Source organism: Mauremys reevesii, linkage group 13 (genome assembly GCF_016161935.1).
Source record: "Mauremys reevesii isolate NIE-2019 linkage group 13, ASM1616193v1, whole genome shotgun sequence".
NCBI classification, from domain to species: Eukaryota; Metazoa; Chordata; order Testudines; family Geoemydidae; genus Mauremys; species Mauremys reevesii.
In genome coordinates this window covers 10,948,671-10,971,117 of record NC_052635.1, presented here as the reverse complement: position 1 = coordinate 10,971,117, position 22,447 = coordinate 10,948,671, and the positions used below count along the sequence as shown (strand labels likewise).

Sequence of the window (22,447 nt, the reverse complement as noted above, 5' to 3'; positions counted from 1 at the left end):
ACTAGATAGATAGATAGATAATGTGTATGGGGATAGAGAGAGAGAAAGATTTATCTTTCAAGGCTATATGGTGATAACAAAGTCACTACAACTAGTACTTTACTCCCAATTCCATTATATGTTATATACATTATTTATATATACATTATATATAGTTCCATTAACTTCAGTGGCATCACTAAGTAAAGCGCTTTTCAACTTCAGTAAGGGTGTCACAATCAATCTGTCTCTTTATCTATCTATGGCGGGGAGTATGCATTACAAGTCCTAAGGTCCATGATCTCTTTCTGGAAGCTAGGTGAGTTTGCTTTTATTTTACTCCTCTTTAGCCTGTTACATCTATAGAGGTATGCTCCTTTTCAAAAGAAACTCTTACCTGCGAACACTGAACCTTATCCTCAGAATCTATATCTCCCTGTGGAAATTAGCAGGTCAGCCCTCTTCAGGGACCAGCCAGGATTGCAAAGCCAATGTTGGCTAATATAACCCATCAGAGCCAGGGGAGGCAGCAGCCTGAAGATTCTTGCTCAAAAATCATTGGCTTTATTGGCAGAGGGCTTGTCATTCTGAGAGAGACCTCAGTCTCCTAGGAAGGTGGGTCTTGTGCTGAAGTTGACCTCGCTATGTATCGGAGTTCCATGGCTGTAAAATAACATTTTCTTTCTCTGTTTATTGGGGCAGGTACAGAGAAGCTATCTAGGGCAGGTCCTGTATGTCAGGCAATGCCTAAATGGATAGCAGCATGCAAAGTACAGTACACATGTAGTTACATGCCAGACTGAAAGACAGGCTGTGCCCATGTGTAATTGTGATGCTGCAAAGAAAGGCTCCAACATTGGGAAGGCAAGTGGGAAAGGTTCCTGCAGGGGAGAGCAATGGGGCCATTATCTCAGTTGGGGTCCCCTGGTGCTAATGGAATAATAAAAATAACAATAATATGAAGACTCATAAGATATCAGGAGGAGGAAGATGACAACTAAAGTCCAAAATATGCCTCTTGAAAATGAATGCACATTTGTATAACACAGGTCCTGATTTTCAGGAAGATTAAAGGCCAAAGACTAGAAGCCATACAAAAAATAGACAGGTTATTTTATATAATCACATAGCTATGGAAAGGTTATTATCCCAGAGGAGTAGAACATTACCGAAAGCTAGAACAAACTTCTATAGAACACTTTGGATCACGTAGTTTCACTGCCTGTCTATTTGATTCAGTTTGGTTAAGAAAATGTAGCCAGAACACAAAGCCTTGGTTGATTTTTCATCTCTTTGTAGGCAAGTTATCTTTCTGTTAACCAATTCACTCCGGCTTTCTAGCACCCATATTGAGGACACGGGGATAACTTCATAGAAGGGTGATAACAAGCCTAGAGAAATCATAAGGAGACTATCAACTCGTCTTGGTGAGTAGACTTTTTCCACACCAATTACTTTGGTAAATACATTGGGCTGATTCTTACGCTAGTGTAAACTGGTGCAGTTCCACTGAACTGAGAATCTGAATCACTGGGTTTGCCCTGTCTAGAAGCTTCTGCCACATGGCAGAATTTATACCTGTGCCTACTCCATACAAAGTGGATGGAAAATGAGAACATTCAGCTTTGGTTGCAATTTATACACAACACAGTTCATGTAGGTGTTGGTCACTACACAACATGCAAGACAGTATAGAAACAGGAAGAAGCTAGACAAAGACTAGTAATACCTAGATCACATCGAGAACTTGCCCCCAGCCAATCTCAAAGCACTTTACAAGAAGGCAGCTTCATGTGAACACAAGGGGTCAAATTTACCTCTGGTGAAGCCATGGGAATTTTATCATGGAAGTCAATCGAATAAGGATTTAGGCCTTCTTCCCCAAAAGTCTCTATTCTAGGGCAACTCAAAATGCATATTTAAAACAGTCAGCTTCCAAATTACCACCATCAAAACTAGTAATAGTAGTCAGAGATGGTCAAAAATTGCCCATAGTTTTTTAAGGGAAATTTAAAGAACGTAAGAACAACCATACTGGATCAGAGCAAAGGTCCATCTAGCCCAGTATCATGTCTTCCGACAGTGGCCAATGCCAGGTGACCCAGAGGGAATGAACAGAACAGGTAATCATCAAGTGATCCACCTCTGTTGACAATTCCCAGCTTCTGGCAAAAAACTGTATTAAAAAAATCTGTTGAGGATTTGAATGTTTGCTTTGTTTTCTGTTTTTCATTTGTTTGTTTTAATTTTTCATTATTATTATTTTTTTTTGGCTGAAAGCTAAAATCAAACTTTAGAAAACATTTCTATGGAAAACTGATTTTTGTTTGAAATTCTTTTGTTGTTCTTTTCTGTGTTTGAATGGATGAATAAAAAACATCTTTGGGCTTTTGAACAGGATTTTTTTGTTCATGTTTTGGAGGGTCAGATTTTCACTGTAAAAATGGGAAATTTTGAATAAAAATATTTTGTACACAAAAATACAATACATCATCACTCCAGATACATTGCCTGCTTATCAGAGATGCTGAGCACTTTGAGCTCCCATTGATATCCATGGGGATTTGTGGGTGCTTTATGTCTCCGAGCATCAGGTCAGTTACTGAGTTGCCTAAATGCAGATTTCAACTGTAGGCACCCAAGTTTAAAAGTGTTAGCCAATCATTTATAAGACATGTCAAATATTTGTGCCATTTCCTCGGTATGGCTCTAGAGACTATTCAAAAGGCAAAGGCTCTGTCCTGAAGAACTTATAGTCCAAATTAGGACAGTATGAGAACTGGTGTCCTCAGTTGGGAATGGAAGGGAAGACAATGGCTGTAATAAGAAGAACACGATTGCTTTTGTTAGTAACATTTGCATGCTGAGGATTTCATAATCAATCAGTTAAACAGAAAGAGCGCTCTGACAGGCATCCATAACCGGTCGCAGAACAACAGATTTTGGCCCTGGTGCGGTAAGTGGATCTGTACGAATGGACTCCTGTGCCTGTCCAGAACCCCATTTACCTCAGCGGGACTCCACACATGGGTGCAGGGGTCCATCCAGCAAATCCAGCTCAATGAAATGGGCTGTGAAGTGCTGCTCTATTCTGCCATTTGCTTATGTATCAATGACACCTACTTTTCAACCAATCCCATCCTTCAGCTCATGTCATCTCCACTCTCTTCAGCATCTGTTGAGGTTACTGACCGAAAACGAGATGGAGAGAGGGATGCTAAGGAAGTTTGAGAGAGATTCTCCTCTCTCTTGTGTGTCATCAACCAAAATGTCTATTGAGATTGATTTTTTATGTCAGTGGGGTTACACAGATTTGATTGATGGCAGAATATGTGTAGACAATGGGGTCAAATATGTGTCAGAATTTCAGACCAGGATGTTCAGCAATTTCTGAAAATCAAGCCCCTTTATGGTTTCTTAAGTCAACCAGCCAAATTTCAGAAAATCAAAATCACCCTCTACTTTGGCAAATCTTCACCAATAACATTACACTAGAAAGAGAGAACACATCCTGATGTACATATCCCATGTTTAATGTTCAGGGTTAGAAACTAGTGAAAAACATCTTTGATGTGCAAACCTATCACTTATGGGGCTCAATTCGCCACTGCCCATTCCACTCAAGTCATTGTAGTTGCGCTGGGGAAAAGCTAGAGTAAATGTGAATGGAAACCCAAACCAATGTGGATGAATTTATTCTTGTGGGACTTTCTAATTAACCGGAACATAAATTTTTCCTCTTCCTGGTGTTTTTAGTTATTTACCTAATCACTCTGGTAGGGACAGGGCCGGCTCTAGGCACCAGCGGGCCAAGCACCCGCTTGGGGCGGCATCCTGGGGAGGGCGGCAGATGGCCCCGGTGGACCTCCCGCAGGCATGCCTGCGGGCAGGGCCGCCCAAAGGGGGGGGCAAAGGGGGCAATTTGCCCCGGGCCCCGCAGGGGCCCCCAAGAGAAAAGCGGAGGCTCCCGCCTCCGCCCCTCTCTTGGAGCCTCGGTGCATCGAGCGCCGAGTCTCCTGCCGAGCCCCTGAGCCCCGCCCCGCTCAGAGCGGCGTGGGGAGGGGGCGGGGCAGCTGCCTCCGCTCGGCGTGGAGCTCACAGCCCCGCCCCCTCCCCACGCGGCTCTGAGCGGGACGAAGCTCAGGCCCCTCCAGAGACGCGCTCCGGTAAGGGCGGGGGAGCGGGAGCCGCCGGGGCCGGGGAAGTGGGACCCGCCGGGCCGGGCCGGGCCGGGGAAGGAAGCGAGACCTGCCGGGGCCGGGCCGGGCCGTGGGGAAGGAAGCGAGACCCGCCGGGGTCGGTCCAGGCCGGGGGGGGAAGGGAAGCGAGACCCGCCGGGGCCGGGCGGGGGGGGGGGGAAGGGAAGCGAGACCCGCCGGGCCGGGGTGGGAAGGGGGACCGGCCGGGGCCGGGGTGGGGAAAAGAGGGACCCGCCGCCGCCGAAGCGCAGCCCGGTCTTCGGCAGCGGGGGGCCCCTTCTGTTCCGGGACCCGCCGCCTAAGTGCCCCGAAGACCCGCGGCGGGGACCCCCCCCTGCGGATCTTCGGGGCACTTTGGCGGCGGGTCCCGGAACGGAAGGGGCCCCCCGCCGCCAAAGACCCCGGGCCCCCGGAATCCTCTGGGCGGCCCTGCCTGCGGGAGGTCCACCGGAGCTGCCAACCCGCAACCGCCAGAGCGCCGCCCCCGCCCCAGCAAATCCTAGCCGCGGCTGGGAGTTAAAAGGCTCTGGGCTCCGCGCAGCGGGGAGCCCAGAGCCCTTTAGACACGCCTGCCGCCCTAAGGGCGCAGGGACTGCCCCCCCCCCCCCAGCCCAGGGCGGCAATTCAGTGCGCTGCTTGGGGCGGCAAAAACTCTAGAGCCGGCCCTGGGTAGGGAACATGATAATTATGCTGGTGATAAGAGCTGATCCTCACCTCCAGACCACCATGTACTTCTTCCTGTCTCATTTGTCCTTTGTTGATATCTGTTATTCCTCAGCCATTGTCCCTAAGATGTTGGTGAATTTCCTAGCAAAGCACAAAACCATTTCTGTCAATGGTTGCCTTGCCCAGATGTTCTTCATCCTGCTCTCAGCTGGTACTGAACTTTTTGTGCTCTCAGCAATGGCTTATGACCGATACGCTGCCATATGTCACCCATTGCATTATGTGGGGACCATGAACAAACGAGTGAGCAGACAGTTGGTGGGTGGTTCCTGGATTATGGGGCTCTTGTATTCACTGGTCAACACTGTCCCTGTGTTAAAGTTACACTTCTGTGGGCCCAATGAAATCAGACATTTCAGCTGTGAGCTCCCTCCACTATTACAACTGTCTTGTACTGAGACCTTCACCAATAAAATAGCTCTTCTTTCTTCTGCTGTGATATTTGGTTTCAGCTCCTTCCTCTTCACCCTGGTCTCCTACATTCACATCATCTCCACTATACTCCGAATACACTCCACGGAGGGAAGACGTAAAGCTTTACTCTACATGCAGCTCCCACCTCATTGTGGTGGTTTTATTGTTTGTGACAGCTCTTTCCCAGTACATGAAACCCAGCTCAGTTGCTTCCCTGTTTCTAGATGAACTCTTCTCCATCCAGTACAGCATCTTGACCCCGATGTTGAACCCCATCATCTACAGCTTGATAAATAAAGATGTGAAAACTGCTCTGACAAGAACACTAGGGAAAATTCAAGTTTCTCATGCAATGTAACCATTTCTAGGTTTTATCTTTTTTCAATAAATTTATAATATCAATTGAAGAATTGTGGGGACTGCACTATCTAGATATTTTGAGTTCTTTCAACTGGTTGACACTGATACACAATTGGCAATCAATTTAGTCTAGATCAGGGATCAGCAACCTTTGGCACGCGGCCCATCAGGAAAATCTGCTGGCAGCCTGGGATGGTTTGTTTACCTGCAGCAGCCGCAGGTTCAGCCAATCACAGCTCCCACTGGCCACGGTTCACCTTTTGAGGCCAATGGGGGCTGTGGGAAGTGGCACGGGCCCAGGGATGTACTGGCCACCGCTTCCCTCAGCCCCCATTGGCCTGGAACAGCGAACTATGGCCAGTGGGAGCTGCGATCGGAAGAATCTGTGGCCGCTGCAGGTAAACAAACTATCCCAGCCCGCCAGTGGATGTCCCTGATCCAACTCTCAGAAAAGCTAATGAAATTATTTCCTTTGAGCTATGAATGGCCTGTTGTATGACAGGCTTGAGGCATAGTTTATGGAGATAGAGTTTAGTCTAGTAAGTAGAATCCGGAAGACCTAGGTTCTACTCCTGGGTTCTGGTTCTGCCACAGACCTGCTGACCAGTCACTTCCTCTCTCTGCATCTGTTTCCCCTCTCAATCTTTGTCTATCTAGATTGACAAAAGTGTGGGATAGAGATTGTCTTTTCCTATGTGTTTGTCCAACACAATAGGGTCCTGTTCTCAACTGGGGCTTCTAGACATGACTGTAATGCATGTAATTATGGACCATGTCCTATTATATATTTTTATAGTGCCCAGCACAATGGGAGCTGATTCTGTTGAAGAATTTTTGGCAATCTCATAGTGCAAGGAATAAGAGTTGAAGTAAGAGAGAGGAGAACCAGTCTCTTCATATACAGACTTCAGGGTTTTCAGGATTGGGCCCAAATGTTGGTCTCTTTTCTCAGTTACTTGGATTGGAGTCCAGCTTAGACTCTGATTTGTATCAATGAAAGTAAGCGTGAGTGCAGACAAAAATGTTGTTGTTTAAAATTTTGCCCCTAGATATTAATAAAGGAAGAATTGCTAAGGGAAGGACTCTGCAGTTCAGAAGATAATTGTTAGCCTGGACTGTTCAGTGGGGACTAAATGAGTTAGCCACCTTCAAGAATTCCAGCCTGTATGTCCCTTCAGGGCACCAATGGTAGCAGTGTTCTCTAGCAATTATCTTGGAGGCACATGCACCCAGATTCACAAAGGGACTTAGGTGCCAATATCCCAGTTTTAGGCACTACTGCAAGCCATGAAACCCCACATGGCTGCTGCCCCACTTTGTAGGTGCCTAAACTAACTCAGCACCTACATTTTTGCTGTGAAAGTCCCCTAGGTACTTTAGTTTCTGCTTCTGAGCATGTACACTGCTGCATCAAGCAGACACCTAGACTCAAATCTCATGCTTAAGCCCCAGCATGCTGCACACGCCTATCTGGCCTGTGGGTCCAAGTCTGGCAACACACCTAACTCCACACAAAATAGCTGGGGGGACAGGAAAGACATAACCATAACCTCCTTCATACCCTTTAGTCCAGTGATGAGGCAACTCACCCAAGATGTTGGCTATTCCAGTTGAATTCCCCATTTGGCCTGAGGAGAAGACATTTGAATAAGGGTTCCCTGCCTCTCGGCTGAGTGTTCTACCCACTGAGCTCTGGAATACCTGGATGTGGATATCTTTGAATTTCTCTTGTTAAAACTCTTCCACATTGGAGATATTATTAAATATGCATTGAGCCAGAGAGATGGTGGGAATGATCCTATGGTCCAGTGCTGTATAGCCAACATGAATGTCATTGCCCTGCTGATCTTAATCTACTCAGCAATCTTACCTATTGACACTGAACACTCATCTTTATGTTAGGAGTCCCAGATCCCATTTTATATTGTATATGGTAAAGAGTTTAGGCTAGGGTTTTCAGAGGAGCCTAAGGGAGTTAGGCACCCAACAGCCATTGAATTTCAATCAGAATTGAGCCTTTGGCTTCATTAGTTACTTTGGAAAACCACAGCCTAAATAATTAATGTAAATAACATGAAGCAAAGGTCAGAACTTTATTTAGGATCTTCCTCAATTAACTTTGTATATTCATAGATTTAAAGCCAGAAAGAACCATTATGATCATCTTCTCTTACCTGCAGCATAACAGGGACCCAGTCATTCCTGTCCCAAGCTTAATAACGTCTGCATGATAAAAGTGACCTCTTAACCTTCTCTTTAGTGAAATAAATAGATTAGGTTCCTTTAGTCTCTTGTTATAAGACTAATTTTCCAGACCTCAGTTCATTCTGGTAGCTCTTTTCTGAAGCTGGTTGACACCCAAGGAAGTTCTGTCCCTTATTGTACACAAACATATGTGGCATTAAGTGTTGGTGAATTAGTGACACAAATTGTTAGGCAGAGTAAACTTCAGGGATCAAATCCTAAAGGTAACAGAATGCTACACCATCCATTCTCCTGGTATAAGTGAGTCCTCTTTGATTAAAATAAAAGAAGGCTCTTATTCATCTCGATATTGATTCGGTCTCTCTGTCACATCTACATCCATTCATATATCTTTGTATTGACCAGGATTTGCCTATTCAGAGTTAGGCTAATTTGATGTGCTTTTTTTAGGGATAGAAGGTCTTGTCACCTGCATGTGTACAAAAACTGCACGTCAGTTTGAAATCCTCACATGATCTGCACTCGGCAAAAAGACCTCAGGTGAGTTTAGTTTCTTTAACATCTGTGTAATCTATTGCTTCTGTTTTTTTGTTTGTTTGTTTGTTTTTTTAAGAGATGTGAGTGTTCCTGCCTTGTGTTTTCTCTGTCATTCATGCCTGTGCAAGGTGAGGGCAAATTGTGTGAGAGGTTATTCCATTCGGATCCAGCAGCATTATACACCCACTCTGCACTCATGCTCTGCTGATAGTGGGCACCACAGGCTCCGAATACCTAGCTTCATACACAGGTCTCACTCACTTCTGCTAGATTCACCAGTGCTCAGCTACTCTGAAAATCAGACTCACAGAACACCAAGCTGGGCACCATGCACTTGTGAATAGTTATAAATCTGGGCCAATGCCATTGGGTTAATAGATCCCTAGTGGACCTCCCTGCACTGGGAATACATTTTGTCCATGCATATCTAAATCTCTGCTTATTGTGTGGTTTCCCAGACTTCCTGCACTCAACTTGCCACTTTTAGGTGCATATATCTCATCTCAGGGATGAATGGCAGCTGTGGTCATAAGAGGCATCCATGCTGGTTCCCCCTCAGTCTAAAAGAGAGATGGGGTTTTGGTTGGGTGTTCGCTGCGAGAACTCTAAGACGTTAGAACTTTGGACCAAAAGACCACAAATTTTGAGACCTTCCAGGCATGTTCATGAAGACTCTGGTTTGGCATGTGATGAAGATATGGAGAGGCAGAAAGGTTGCTGGCTGGCTGACTTCCTGTTGAAAGGATCATTTCATGCTGCTAAGGTTTTACTGTAGAATTAATGATCCCTTAGGGTGACTGTTGGGTGCCTACATGCTTTTGAAAATCCCACTAGGCTCCTAAATGTGTTGAAAAATGTGGTCCTTAGGCCCTTGGATAGGTGTTGTTCTTGTGTAAATCTGAATCAATCAATTACTCAATAGCTCTGATCAACCCTAGGATCCCATTATCTAGCCCTCCCTGGGAAATTATTTTATACTGCCAGGCAAAGAGCTCTGTCGGCTCCCCTATTTCAATAGGATTTGGAGCCATTTGCAGCATCTAGTACCTTGTAAGAAAGGCTGGAGGTCAAGCCAACTAGAATCTTAGCTTTCCCTTACATGAGAGGTCACCTACACCCAACGATGACACTATCTTGGCAGCTGATTGGAGCTACTGCTCCCCTGAAGGTTTCTGCCTGGAGTCACACATGCAGAGAGCTGGCAAAAAGGAAGCCAAGCAGTGGAACGTGAGCTAAGATAAAGATATTTGATAGTGCTATTTCCTTGCTTTGGCACAGATCAGTTAATTATCAAGAGAAATGATCTGGTGTCATGGATGGGATTATCAAAGGGTGCTAAAGGCTTTAGGAGCACAACTTCCTTTGACCTTCAGTGGGAGTTGGGCACCTATCTCCCTTCTGCTTTGTAAGGAATCCCAGACTCCTTGCCCACTTCCCCAAATTCCTTCCTTTTTAGACATGCATCAGTTTCAGCCAGGGGCCCCAAAGCACTTGGAGCTCTAGCCAATAGCAGACTAATAGGGATTCAAGGCTCTTCCACTGAGGATTCTGCATTCTGATCTGCCGGCAGAAATATATTAGAATTAAAAAATAAGTTGTAGTTTCTCAGCTTTGGAGAAAAGCCACAAGGTATTATGAAGAAATAGATTTCTAGGCAGCCAGAATAGATCAGACCAATAATCTATCATCTCCTCTCTGTGATATAGGCCAATAATCATGCCTCAGATGAAGGTGGGAGAAAATTTGAATTGTGTAATTATGAAAGAACTTGCACACTGGGAAAATTTAATGCTAATCTCCATCAGTCAGAGGTTTATATATACTCTGAAGAACAAAGGTTTCTGTATCTTCCAGTCTAGGTTCACTTATGATGTGAAGTATTTATTGGGCTTTTTTATATTTTTATTTTTTTAATTCTTATTGGCCCCTTATTCATATAGTTGTCCAGTACCTTTCTGAATCTCTCTAGGCTCATTGATATCTTGTTGCAAGGAGTTCCAATGGTGAATCTGAATCACTGATATTAATTTTAACTCTCTCTGGCCCAATGACTATTTAAGTATTTATCCACAGTGGAATAGTTAGTAGGTCAGAGATATAGAGAGTGAGAATGACTCTGTAGGGCCATAGTTAGGGCATACATCTGTGTGCCTCTGTTCTAATTATTTATCCAGAGTGCAACAGCATCAAGAGGAGAGACTGGGGAAGGCCCACATCAGAATATTCCATAACCCACTGGTTAGAGAATTTTCCTGAAAGAAGGGAGACTTGTTGGAATTGTTTCTCCCCCTATGCCTGAGGAGGGACATGAACTAGCTCTTCCACATTCCAGATCAATGTTTTGACCACTGGGCTAAAAGTTATAGGAAGGCTCGGAAGATTTAGATTTCTATGGGTAAATTTCAGTAAACATTGATTTCACCGTAGACACAAACTGATGAACCAGTATTTCCATCAATGGCAATTAAAATGTACAAATAGGCAAAGCAAGAAAAATGCTGCTTGAGAACTTAATAGAGTTTCATTTGAGGATATTTACTATGTATATGTTGACATGTGATGTTGACCATTTGTGTTTTAACTATTCTAAAGATTTAACTCAGGGGCTCTCAAACTGGGGGTCAGGACCCCTCCAGGGGTCGTGAGGTTATTATGTGGGGAGTCATGAGCTGTTAGCCTCCACCCCAAACCCTGTGTTGTCTCCAGCATTTATAATGGTGTTAAATATATTAAAAAGTGTGTTTAATTTATAAGGGGGGAGTCACACTCAGAGGTTTGCTGTGTGAAAGGGGTCACCAGTACAAAAGTTTGAGAATCACTGCTTTAACTTTTTGAATCTCAATATCTACTGTCATTAAATAATTATTGTCTGAGTCCACCATTTTCTGATGTCCCCATAATTCTCTTGGCAAATTTAAACAAAAATTAAAAATTCTGAGAAATGCTTAAAAATAAACATTGATATTATCCGTCAAAAATATAAAAAATAGAAATTCCATGCTGCCAAGCCGAGCTATAAGGTGAGTAGGCCACATGCCCCACCCCTCACATCCGGCTTTTGAATGGGACCCAATCCCATAAGCAGCCACTGAGCACCCTACAAAATCATCTCCCACATGCCCAGCTTTCTATGAGTTTTCCATGAGAAAATGCTGACGTTGAGGACAGTTATCAATTTTCTGTTATATTTCATATTGATGCTTCTGAATCAAAATTTAGGGGTTTTGATATTTCAACTTTCATATCAATTCAGGGTGAAAACAAATATTGGAATATTGGAATATGCCATGAGATGAAATCTCCATTTTCCAGCCAGCTCTATATTCACTACAGTGCTTGTGTTGAGGAAAGTACTCACAAATGTCAATATAAGCAGCAAAGAGTCCTGTGGCACCTTATAGACTAACAGGTGTATTGGAGCTTGAGCTTTCGTGTCAATATAGGTTCTCTAAAGCAGCTCTTAAGAGAGGCAGAAGAATTCCCACCTCTTCACCAGGTCTCCCTATTTAGAGAACACCATTCCCTTTTGTTTTAAATTGTTCTGTGTAGTTCTCGCTGCATAGTGTGCCACTAGAGTTTGCTTCAGTTGTTTAATTTTCTGTCTTTGATTCCCATTGAATGTATGTATGTGTGTGCACATGTGTGCGTCTGCTGCCCCCATTGGAGGGGATGGGCCCTTTCCTCTGTGTGTGTGTGTGTGTGTGTGTGTGTGTGTGTACGTGTGCTGAATTTCCAGGAGAATGGTTTTGTGGCTATGGCACAGTTTCAGGTATCAGGAGACCTCAGTTCCCACTGCTGTTGATTGGACATTTCATGTAGAGCAACAAGGATGATGCAACGGCCTGTAGCTGTTGCCTAACAACATTTCCCTACAGAGTTAGTGCTGTAGTTTGTGTTTTTGAAAAAAACACGAGATAATCACTTCTGCTCTTCTGGGGCTGTTTCGCAGTGAGAGATTCCATTTGTTTGTATTTAAGATTCACTTCTACCATATCTGTGCTTGCTTCATCCCAAACGCTTACGGTCACATATCACTGGCGTATTTCATATCGTCAGAGAGTCACAGAGTTTAAGGACAAAAGGGACCTCTAGATTATCTCATCTGACCTCTTCTGTCTCACATTGTGTTGGGTTTCATCACACAGGCCCACAGAGCACTTTAGCCAGGCATCAAATTGAACGAAAAATAAAAATGTACCTGGTGGTCCCTGTACCAGACCACTGAAATGGAGGCACCTCTGGGATGCAGAATGTATAATGCCACACAACAGTATTAAACAGATGATTAAAGCAGGAAGGAACAAACACCTTATGCAAAATAGAAACTCTGTGAGTGCATGTATGTGTGTGTGACTTGTAGCCCATGAGGTGAGCATATAGCCATGCAATGATGATAGTTATATAGTATGTAAAGGATAAAGGAGTGAGGAACAGATAAGAGAAACACAAAAGATCTATAGGTCTAGACTTCTAAAAATTACTTAGACAGACAAGATGGGTGAGGTAATATCCATTATTGTTGGTAAGAGAAACAGAAATTGGTCCAGGAAAAGATATTACCTCACCCACTTTGTCTCTCTAGTATCCTGGGACCCAGACAGCTACATCAGCCTTGCATACAAGAATAGCTTAAGCAGGAGCGGTTGCTCAATGAGTTGGCATAAGGAAATAAACTGTAGACTCATAGACTTTAAGGTCAGAAGGGACCATTATGATCGTCTAGTCTGACCTCCTGCACAATGCAGGCCGCAGAATTCCACCTACCCACTCCTGTAATAAACCCCTAATCTATGTCTGAGTTTTTGAAATCCTCAAATTATGGTTTAAAGACTTCAAGGTGCAGAGAATCTTCCAGCAAGTGACCCGTGCCCCATGCTGCAGAGGAAAGCAAAAAAACCCAGGGCCTCTGTCAATCTGCCCTGGAGGAAAATTCTTTCCTGACCCCAAATATGGTGATCAGCTAAACCCTGAGCATGTGGGCAAGGCTCACCAGCCAGCACCCAGGAAAGAATTCTCTGTAGTAACTCAGATCCCATCTAACATCCCATCACAGACCGTTGGACATATTTACATGCTAATAATCAAAGATGAATTAATTGCCAAAATTAGGCTATCCCATCATACCATCCCCTCCATACACTTACCAAGCTTAGTCTTGAAGCCAGGTATGTCTTTTGCCCCCACTGCTCCCCTTGGAAGGCTGTTCCAGAACTTCACTCCTCTAATGGTTAGAAACCTTCATCTAATTTCAAGTCTAAACTTCCTGATGGCCAGCTTATATCTATTTGTTCTTGTGTCCGCATTGGTACTAAGCTTAAATAATTCCTCTCCCTCCCTAGTATTTATCCCTCTGATATATTTATAGAGAGCAATCATGTCTCCCCTCAGCCTTCTTTTGGTTAGGCTAAACAAGCCAAGCTCTTTGAGTCTCCCTTCATAAGACAGTTTTAAGTCACAAAACATCACCAGGCTCTGTTTATAGTTTTGTCATAATGATGAGTGTTGCAAACAGCAGATAGGTAACCACAAGGGAATGGGAAGCCCTGCTCAATGTGTGTGTGTGTGTGTGTGTGTGTGTGTGTGTGTGTGTGTGTGTGTGTGTGTGTGTGTGTGTGTGTGTGTGTGTGTGTGTGTGTGTGTGTGTGTGTGTGTCTGCCACCCCCTGCTGGAGGAAATGACCCATGCTCAATTTGTGTGTGCACATGCCCCTGCTGTCTCCTCCTCTTGTGAACAGCCCCAGGGACTTGTTGATGACAACAGGTGGTCAGGAAAGATCCTTAATTTACAGATCATCCAAAAGATATAACTTCCACCAGAAACAGTGCCCCTTTCACTGGGATGGGTCCTTGTGGGTCATCACCAACTCCAAGGGGAGAGCGCCCCCTGCTGATCCACCCTACTCCCTCCCTGCAGCATAGGGCCCCCGAGCACCATTCTGGGGCACTGTGGTAAGCAGCCATTCTTATGGCAGCGGGTCCACTGCTGAGCATCTCACCCAACTCCTTGCAGCACAGGGCCACGTGGTGCCTGGCTCAGGCTCAGGAGATCAGCATAGACCAAGAGAAAACAGTGCCCCCTGAAGTGAGACCCCACTGAGCAATTTGCATTGTGTCATCCCTTGGATCTATGCTGGAGCACTGCGGTTAGTACTGACCCACAGAGGAGAATGTCTCTTAATGAGTCCTCTACCCTATTCTTCTCAGCACAGTGACCCCTATTGGTGAACTGGGACATTAGGATCAATCAACCTGAGAAAATCCTACAGAGTCTGTCCCTGCAGCTCAGGGCCCCCTAGTACCACACTGGGCACTGCTAGAAGCACTGAATAAGGGGGAAGAGTGTCTCAAATGGAGCATCCCACCCCACTCGCAGTACCACAGTCCCCACTATGGCCATGCTGGTGTAATGGGGTCAGCACTGTCTAAGAAATGAGAGTGCTCCCAGCTGATCCCATCACCCCACTCCCTGAAGCACACTACTGCCTAGCACTGCTCAGCTTCCACAGAGAGTTTTTTCTAATGTTCCTGGGAGCTAGTCCTGATCTGGTCCCACTGCAAACTTACTGGAGTAAAAGGGAATAGTCCCGCTGACTTCAATGGGCTTTGGATCTGGTCGTCTAGGCGGGAAATGAGCCCTATGGTTGGGGCAGCGGAGTCTAAGACTGAGGACTCCTGGGTTCTGTTTTCAGCTCCGGGAGGGGAGTGGGGTCTAATAGTTAGAGCAGTTGGGACTGCGATTCTGAGCTCCTGGGTTCTAATTGTGGCTCTGAGACAGGAATGGGGCTCACAATCTGAACATCAGGGAACTGGCATCATGAGCCTTGGGTGTTGTTCCTGACTCTGTGTTGTTTTTTAACAAGTAATTCGTCCTCATCATGTCTCTTGACAAAAAGTGTCACATGCTTTACCACACTTAGTAAATCCCATTACAATTTTCATCTAGCAAACACACATAATAATGATGATGATGATGATACCACCACTTCTGAAATGATTGCCCTAGTGTATTTTGTTTTGTTGCAGGTTGATACAGAATTGTTCTTCCTCTGAGAAATATTATAAGAAATTTCCTTCAGGGAGTAGGTCCCAGAAGACAGTGAGTGAAATAACAACACCTCAGTTTCCTTCAACACATTTTGCGCTTGTAGCTAGGCAATAGAACTACTCTTCATAAACAAGGTAGGCTATAGATGAATAACTTAAGCCCCCAACCATCCTCCCTCTGAAGTTCATGGACATTGTGCCCCAGTCTGCAACAGGAGCAAGATCATGTCACTGGTTTCTTTATCTGAATTTTCCATACATGGGCAGAGAATCTTAATGTTTGTCTGAGCAAATGGTTTTTTTTGTCTATATTCATATCTATCTATCTAGATATTAATATATCAGTTGATCTACTGGTGTCTAAATCTGTCATTCTGAACAGAACTAATTAACAATCATGGGTCAGGTCATAAGCTTGACTTCAGTGGTGTTTTCCTAGAATATCAGGGTTGGAAGGGACCTCAGGAGATCATCTAGTGCAAACCCCTGCTCAAAGCAGGACTAATCCCCAGGCAGATTTTTGCCCCAGATCCCTAAACTGCCCCCTCAAGGATTGAATTCATAACCCTGGGTTTAGCAGGCCGATGCTCAAACCACTGAGCTATTTCCCCCTAGCTGAAATTCTGGTCTCATAATTCCATAGTGCCCACCAGAATGATTGATAAGCACTAGACATACTCATCATCAGACCATGGCTCTATTTATTATTTTTGTTGCTGTTGTTGTTGTGTTGGTGGTGGTGTTTCCTGCTTCTCCCTCCTCTTGTCCTTATTGCCCTCTGTTCCTCAGTCCTTATCATCATCCATTGAATCAAAGTGGAAATGTTGTTTCTTGAGATGGGTCTTTTATTTGGAGCTGAATACAGTTGGCTGGGAGAGCTCAGTCTGATCTCTTTTAATAAGAGAGTCCACTCCTAGGGTCCGACCATGATGCATGCGCCACACCTGGTGTCCAAGAGTTAAGTGGTCGCCTGTTTTAGCTGAATTTACCTCTACCCTCTCTCTACATAATGAGAGCCTTGCGCAGTTCCAAAAAAAAATTTAAATCTGCATCTGATACATGATCCACAAAAAGTGTCTGCATATATCCACATGCATGGATGCGGATATCTGCCGATATCTGCGGATTTGCAGGGCTCTACTTACCGTGGCCATGCTGAGGCTCTGAGACACTCCTCTGCCTGAGCCTGGTCGGGTAGAGGTGTGCAGGAGTCGCGGACCATCCACCTGCACTCGGCCAGGCAGGGATCCTGTGGGGCGGGAACACGGCTGGGGCTGCTCTCAACCCCCCACCCCATGGGCAGGTGGAGGGTCTGCTGCAGTCCGTGGATGGATTCCATGATAGCCTTGCTGGAGAAGGAGGGGAGGGTGCTCTGTGCAACTGCCTGGAGGCTACTCGGGCCCCCCACACGGGGCAGGTGGAGCGACCGCTGCAGCTATGCACAGTTGCCAGCCTGGCTCTTACCATGGCCAGGCTATGGCTCTGAGCCACCCCTCCCACCTCCCTCTGGAGCCAGAGAGCCGCACCGGCAGCTGCAGGGAGCCTGGGTCCCTCCACCGGCCCTAGGCAGGGTCTGGGTGGGCAGGGGCAGGGACATGGGCCAAAGGCTGCCTGGTGCCCCCGCCCAGGGCAGGTGAAGGAACCCAGGCTCCCCACAGATGCCATCACGGCTCTCTGGCTCTGGCAGGGCGGCCTGCTCAGCCCCTCAGCCCAGCCATGGTAAGAGCAGGGTGGGCAGCTGTGGGGATCCACAGTAGAGCATCCACCTGCCCTGGATGAGGGGCCAGAGCAGCCTCTGGCCCATGTCCCTGCCCCCCAGGACCTCTGCCCAGTGCAGGTAGAGGGAACTCATTGCGGCTCCTCACAGCTGCCCGCCCTGCTCTTACTGTCAGAACCCTGCACGCGTACAAAATGTGTATCTGCATCTGCACTGTCATCTGCAAATATAGTCCACGGATATCCGTGGACATAAAGTGGATACCTGTGGATTTGTAAAGCTCTGCACATAATGTATGTTTCCTTTGTTGATTTTATACAGACCTTATTCCTAATGGTGAGTAAATTTCTCCATTTATTTAGAGCCCATCCAAATGTCAGCCAACAAATAAAGAAATAAATCCAAATCCCTTCTGAAAATATGGTTTCATCAATTCTGATGTTTTCCATGAGAAAATGTTGATGTTGATGGCAGTTTTCAATTTTCCATTCAATTTCATATAGACTCTTCTGAATCGAAATTAGGGGTTTCGCAATTTCAACTTTTCATATAAATTCAGGGTGAAAACAAATACTGGAATATTGGAATTTCACATTTTCCAGCCAGCTCTGCATTTAGTAGTGCAGTGGTCATGCTGAGGAAAGTACTCACAAATGTCAATACAGTTTCCCCAGAGTAGCTCTTAAGAGAGCCAGAAGAATTCCCACCTCTTCCCCAGATCTCGATATTTAGCGAAGAACATTCCCTTTTGTTTTAATTTTTTATGTGTAATGCACTCTGCATAGAGCGCCACTACAGTGTGCTTTAGTTGTTGGATTTAATTTTCTCTATTTCATTGAATGTGTGTGAGTGTTTGAGTGTGTTCAATTTCCAGGAGAATGGTTCTGTGGTTATGGCAGAGTTTCAGGTATCAGGAATGCTGACTCGCTGTGTAAACCCAGTCTCTTCACCCCTATCATTCCCCTGATCATTCCCAGTTTCCCCCTTAGTAGCTCACTATGCTTTGATGTGTTGCTTTGAGAGCCACATATTGAAGGTGCTAAGGGTATGAAAAATGTGATATTTGTCATTGCTCATTTTTATTTCAATTCTGTCATTTCACTTATTAGGAAGTTCCTTGTCAACAATAACCTTGAAATAAAACATCTGTGGAAAACATCTCTTCTAACATTGTAGGATCTTCCTTCTTGTAAAATTCTTTATAGCAAGGTGACAAGACAAAGATCTTCAACTGGCGTAAATCAATATAGAACTTTTTATACCCATGGAGCTGTTAAGATATACACCAGCAAAGGAACTAGCCCTAGCTCTTCTGTATGTTGAGAGAAACAAAATGCATTTCAAATGTGGTGATGATAAAGGCAGGAGTGATTTTAATTGTTCTCTAATATTTAGGGAAGAATAACATTTTTAGTACCCAAAAGGCCAAAATCCCTCATTGTTTTCACTATTTATTGTGCTTCTCATTCTTCAAAAGGCTTCAAACAAATTGGGTTCTGCAGCATGAGTTTATCCATGTGAGTAGTCCTCACTTTTGTGAGTTGTAACTGCAGTGGGAATATTTGCATTCGTATAAGAATTCCTGTGATTAAGATCCAAATGAGATCAGAATTTGCCCTCATTTGAGAAATCTTATTTGATAAATGTGGCTAAAGAATAACATTCGCAGAGGGGAAAGAAAGAAAGAAAGAAAGAAAGAAAGAAAGAAAGAAACATTGATCGCTTTTTGAATTTTTATGTAGACTGAAAAAAAATTGTTCGAAGAGGAAAAATAGAACCTCAGATTCAGTTTCTTTCTTTGTCACCCCTATAGATGATCTATTCTGAGAATAACCCGGGAGAGAACCGGACCATCTCTGATGTATTCATCCTGGTGGGGTTTTCAAACCTTAAGAAGCTACAAATCATTCTCTTTCTGGGGCTTCTGGTCACCTACCTGGTCGCCCTGATAGGGAATCTCCTTGTTATCCTCCTTATAAAGCTAAACCCCTCACTCCACACCCCCATGTATTTCTTTCTGGTGAACTTGTCAATCTTGGAAATCTGCTACACCAGCAGTGTGGTCCCTCAGCTGCTGATTCATCTCTTGGTGGACCAAAAGACCATCACCATTGCAGGCTGCGCTGCCCAGATGTATGTCATCACCATCATGGGCCTGACAGAATGCTGCCTCCTCGCAGTCATGGCATATGACTGTTACGTGGCCATATGTCACCCCCTGCACTACAGAACTATCATGAGTGGCCGGGCATGTGCACAGCTCGCGGGTGCTTCATGGATCATAGGCATCTCAGTGGAAGTAGCTCAGACCACGTGGATATTCAGCCTGCCCTTCTGTGGCTCCAACCGCATCCACCATTTCTTCTGCGACATCCCACCGGTGTTGAAGATGGCATGTACGGACACATCCAAAAACGAGATTATGGTCTTGACTGTGTCAGTTCTGTTCATCGTGGGCCCTTTTTTATTGATAATCCTGTCCTTTATCTGCATTATTTCCACAATCCTCATGCTGCCATCGGTGGAGGGAAGGAATAAAGCCTTTTCCACCTGTTCCTCCCATGTCATGGTGGTGACTTTATTCTATGGAATGGCTCTTATCACTTACCTGGGGCTCAAGTCTATCTCCACCTCAGAGAGTGATCAAATGATTTCCCTCATGAACACAATTGTGGGACCAGTGTTGAACCCCATAATATACACTCTGAGAAACAAAGATGTGAAAGGAGCCTTTAAAAAAACAGTACAGAAGAGCCTCTTTTCACACAATCTGAGAAAACAGAGAATCAAAGATGGAGTTAATTAAAACAGGGGAATGAGGGAAATTCATAAACAATTTGTTGAATTACTCCCGATGACCCTCACTTTTTTAATTGGAATTTTGTCATTTGAAAAACTTTGACCTGTTGTAAACCTGTTGGGAAAAAGGGAATAGAAACTTTTCTTACCAAAAATAACTGAAATTTTAAATATTTAAATTTTAATGAAAATTTGATAGAACCTTTTCACCAGATTTAAACTTCAAATGAGAAAATGTAGTCCAAGTAGTGTCTTGATTTTATATCTTCAAGATTTGAAATGTTAAAGCAAAAAATAAGCTCACAATGAGAAACATTTCATGAACCGTTGAACTTGGTTTGTGCAAATTTAACAATTTTCATCAAAATTTTAATACTTGAAAAATTCCAACTTGCTCTACAGAAAAGTCCATTTAGGCTTCTCCTTTTTCTGCTCTGTCAGTCCAGTGCAGCATTTTAGGTTTTGAGTTGGGTTGGATTAGGTTTTTTTGGCCTGTCTCTTGATTGCATTTCCCCAGTGCTCCCTCTGGTCTAATTTTAAATAACATCCCTCAACACTTTTGAATGGCTTCCTATGTATGACTCTCATGGATCTTTCAATGCCTAACATGATCAGGTCAAACAACAACTCGAGGAGCTGGCTCTTGACTTCTATGGCATTTTGCACAGGTTCAGAGCCTATGCTAGCAGATCATGGTGCATACCATAGATTCACTGATTAAAAGGCCATAGGGGACCATTTTCATCATCTAGTTTGTCATCCTGCTTAACACAGGGCAGAGAATTTCAGCCTGGTGATTCCTGAGTCAGAGAAGCACTGTACATATTTTATATTACATATGTAAAATAATAGCTGTGATATAAACTCATGTAATTATAAGTGGTTTGATCAATGTATAACAATATTACACCAAATGCCTGTGTATATGGTACATCTTTGTGTAACTATATGATAAAATACATTTGTATATTCTTATGCATTTTTAAGATGCACTGGCAGTATGTCTTGGCTTTTATTATTTCTCTTTGATATAATTTGCTGATTTGTTTAAAATGATATTGTTAAGAAGATAAGTAATGTGTCATGTTGAAGATGTAAGTGAGAGTTACATACATGTATTGATAAACAAAAAATTCCCTTTCTCTGAGAAACCTAGAAACAGAGTGGCCTAGGGCAACATGTCCCAGAAACTACAAATTCAGCAGGAAAATTGTAGGAATTAGGTTATTAACACTTGTGCATGCATAATATATAGGGTATGTAAAAGTCAATGGATAATGTGCTGGATAAAGATTGGGGGCAATTGAGAATGGCAACATGTATGAGAACACATATGAAAATGAGCCCAACCCTGGAGAAAAGCTGGACTAGAAACTGACCATTGAGACTGAAGGACCAGACCAGGAGATCCAGGGAGGTGATGACCATCATGGAAGAAGGAAGGACTTGTTAATGGGATGTGGTAACTTGGGCCCATTTACCTATTGTGTCTGGTCTGTTATTACTTCTCAGGCAGAACATTATGTCCAGACACTATAGGTGACACTAATTCTGTCTGAAATTGTATTCAATAAAGCAAAATTGATTAAACCTAAATTGTGCGAATATGTGACTGTTTCCCCCTATACTTCCAACGACCAATTACACAATTTGATAGAACAGAATATATCCCACATAAAAGTCCTCCTCTCGGCTTCATACATTAATTTAGCAAAGATAGGTGTGATGTTGCACTCATTTTTATGGAAATATGCTAATGAGTGTAAATATGACATAACTGGAATGTGCTTTGGGCTAAATATGCCATGTAACATATCTTTGCAAAGAGTATGATCTACTGAATATATTCATCCTATTTGTAGGCATATATAATTTTTATATCTGAAGTTATGAGCGTTGGCTCTATGCTTGTCTTTTTAAATATTTTCTGTAGCAAACACACAAGGAAGGTTTGGCCAACATATTGTGAAGGGGCTGTTCAAGTAACTGGGAGTATTTAACTAACAGTGGACTTTGGGAGACGCCAGTCCACATCTGAGCTTTCCTGAGAATGTTCAAACTAACTTGTAAACAATGGCATTGGCCTGCAAAAAGCTGAATCATTCGTGGACATGTGATCTGCCCAGGTGGCTACAAACTCCATCTTGTTGCTGTGATTTTGCCCAGAAGAACAAAGGGTTTTCCACCCACAAGAGAGAGAATATAAAAGCCCCTGGAAGCCTCTCCATTTTTGTCTTCAGCTGGCTCAAGAGAGGGCCTCTCCACCCCAAACAGATGCCTGAAAGAAACTGGAACAAAGGACTGTAACTACAGGGGTGTGAGTGATTGCTGGACCCAGGCCATAAACTACAAGGTTGGTCTGAAAAGGATTCTACCTGAGATAACATCTAGGGTGAGAAGTTAGTATTTGTAATGAGATCCTTAGTGCATATTTTGATTTATTTTACATAGGAACTTACCTTGCTCTA

General features: G+C 44.0%; 1 protein-coding gene and 1 pseudogene across 1 annotated transcript; both read left to right on the top strand.

Moving 5' to 3' along the window:
* Window positions 1-3,990: 3,990 nt before the first annotated feature.
* LOC120379795 (olfactory receptor 10A4-like) lies at window positions 3,991-21,575 on the top strand. The gene is made up of 4 exons (XM_039497317.1): window positions 3,991-4,145; window positions 8,334-8,423; window positions 15,443-15,598; window positions 18,994-21,575. Exon 4 carries the CDS (start codon window positions 18,994-18,996, stop codon window positions 19,984-19,986), a length of 993 nt encoding a protein of 330 aa, XP_039353251.1. The 5' UTR covers window positions 3,991-4,145; window positions 8,334-8,423; window positions 15,443-15,598; the 3' UTR covers window positions 19,987-21,575.
* Window positions 5,082-5,676, top strand: LOC120379985 (annotated as a pseudogene).
* Window positions 21,576-22,447: the final 872 nt, after the last annotated feature.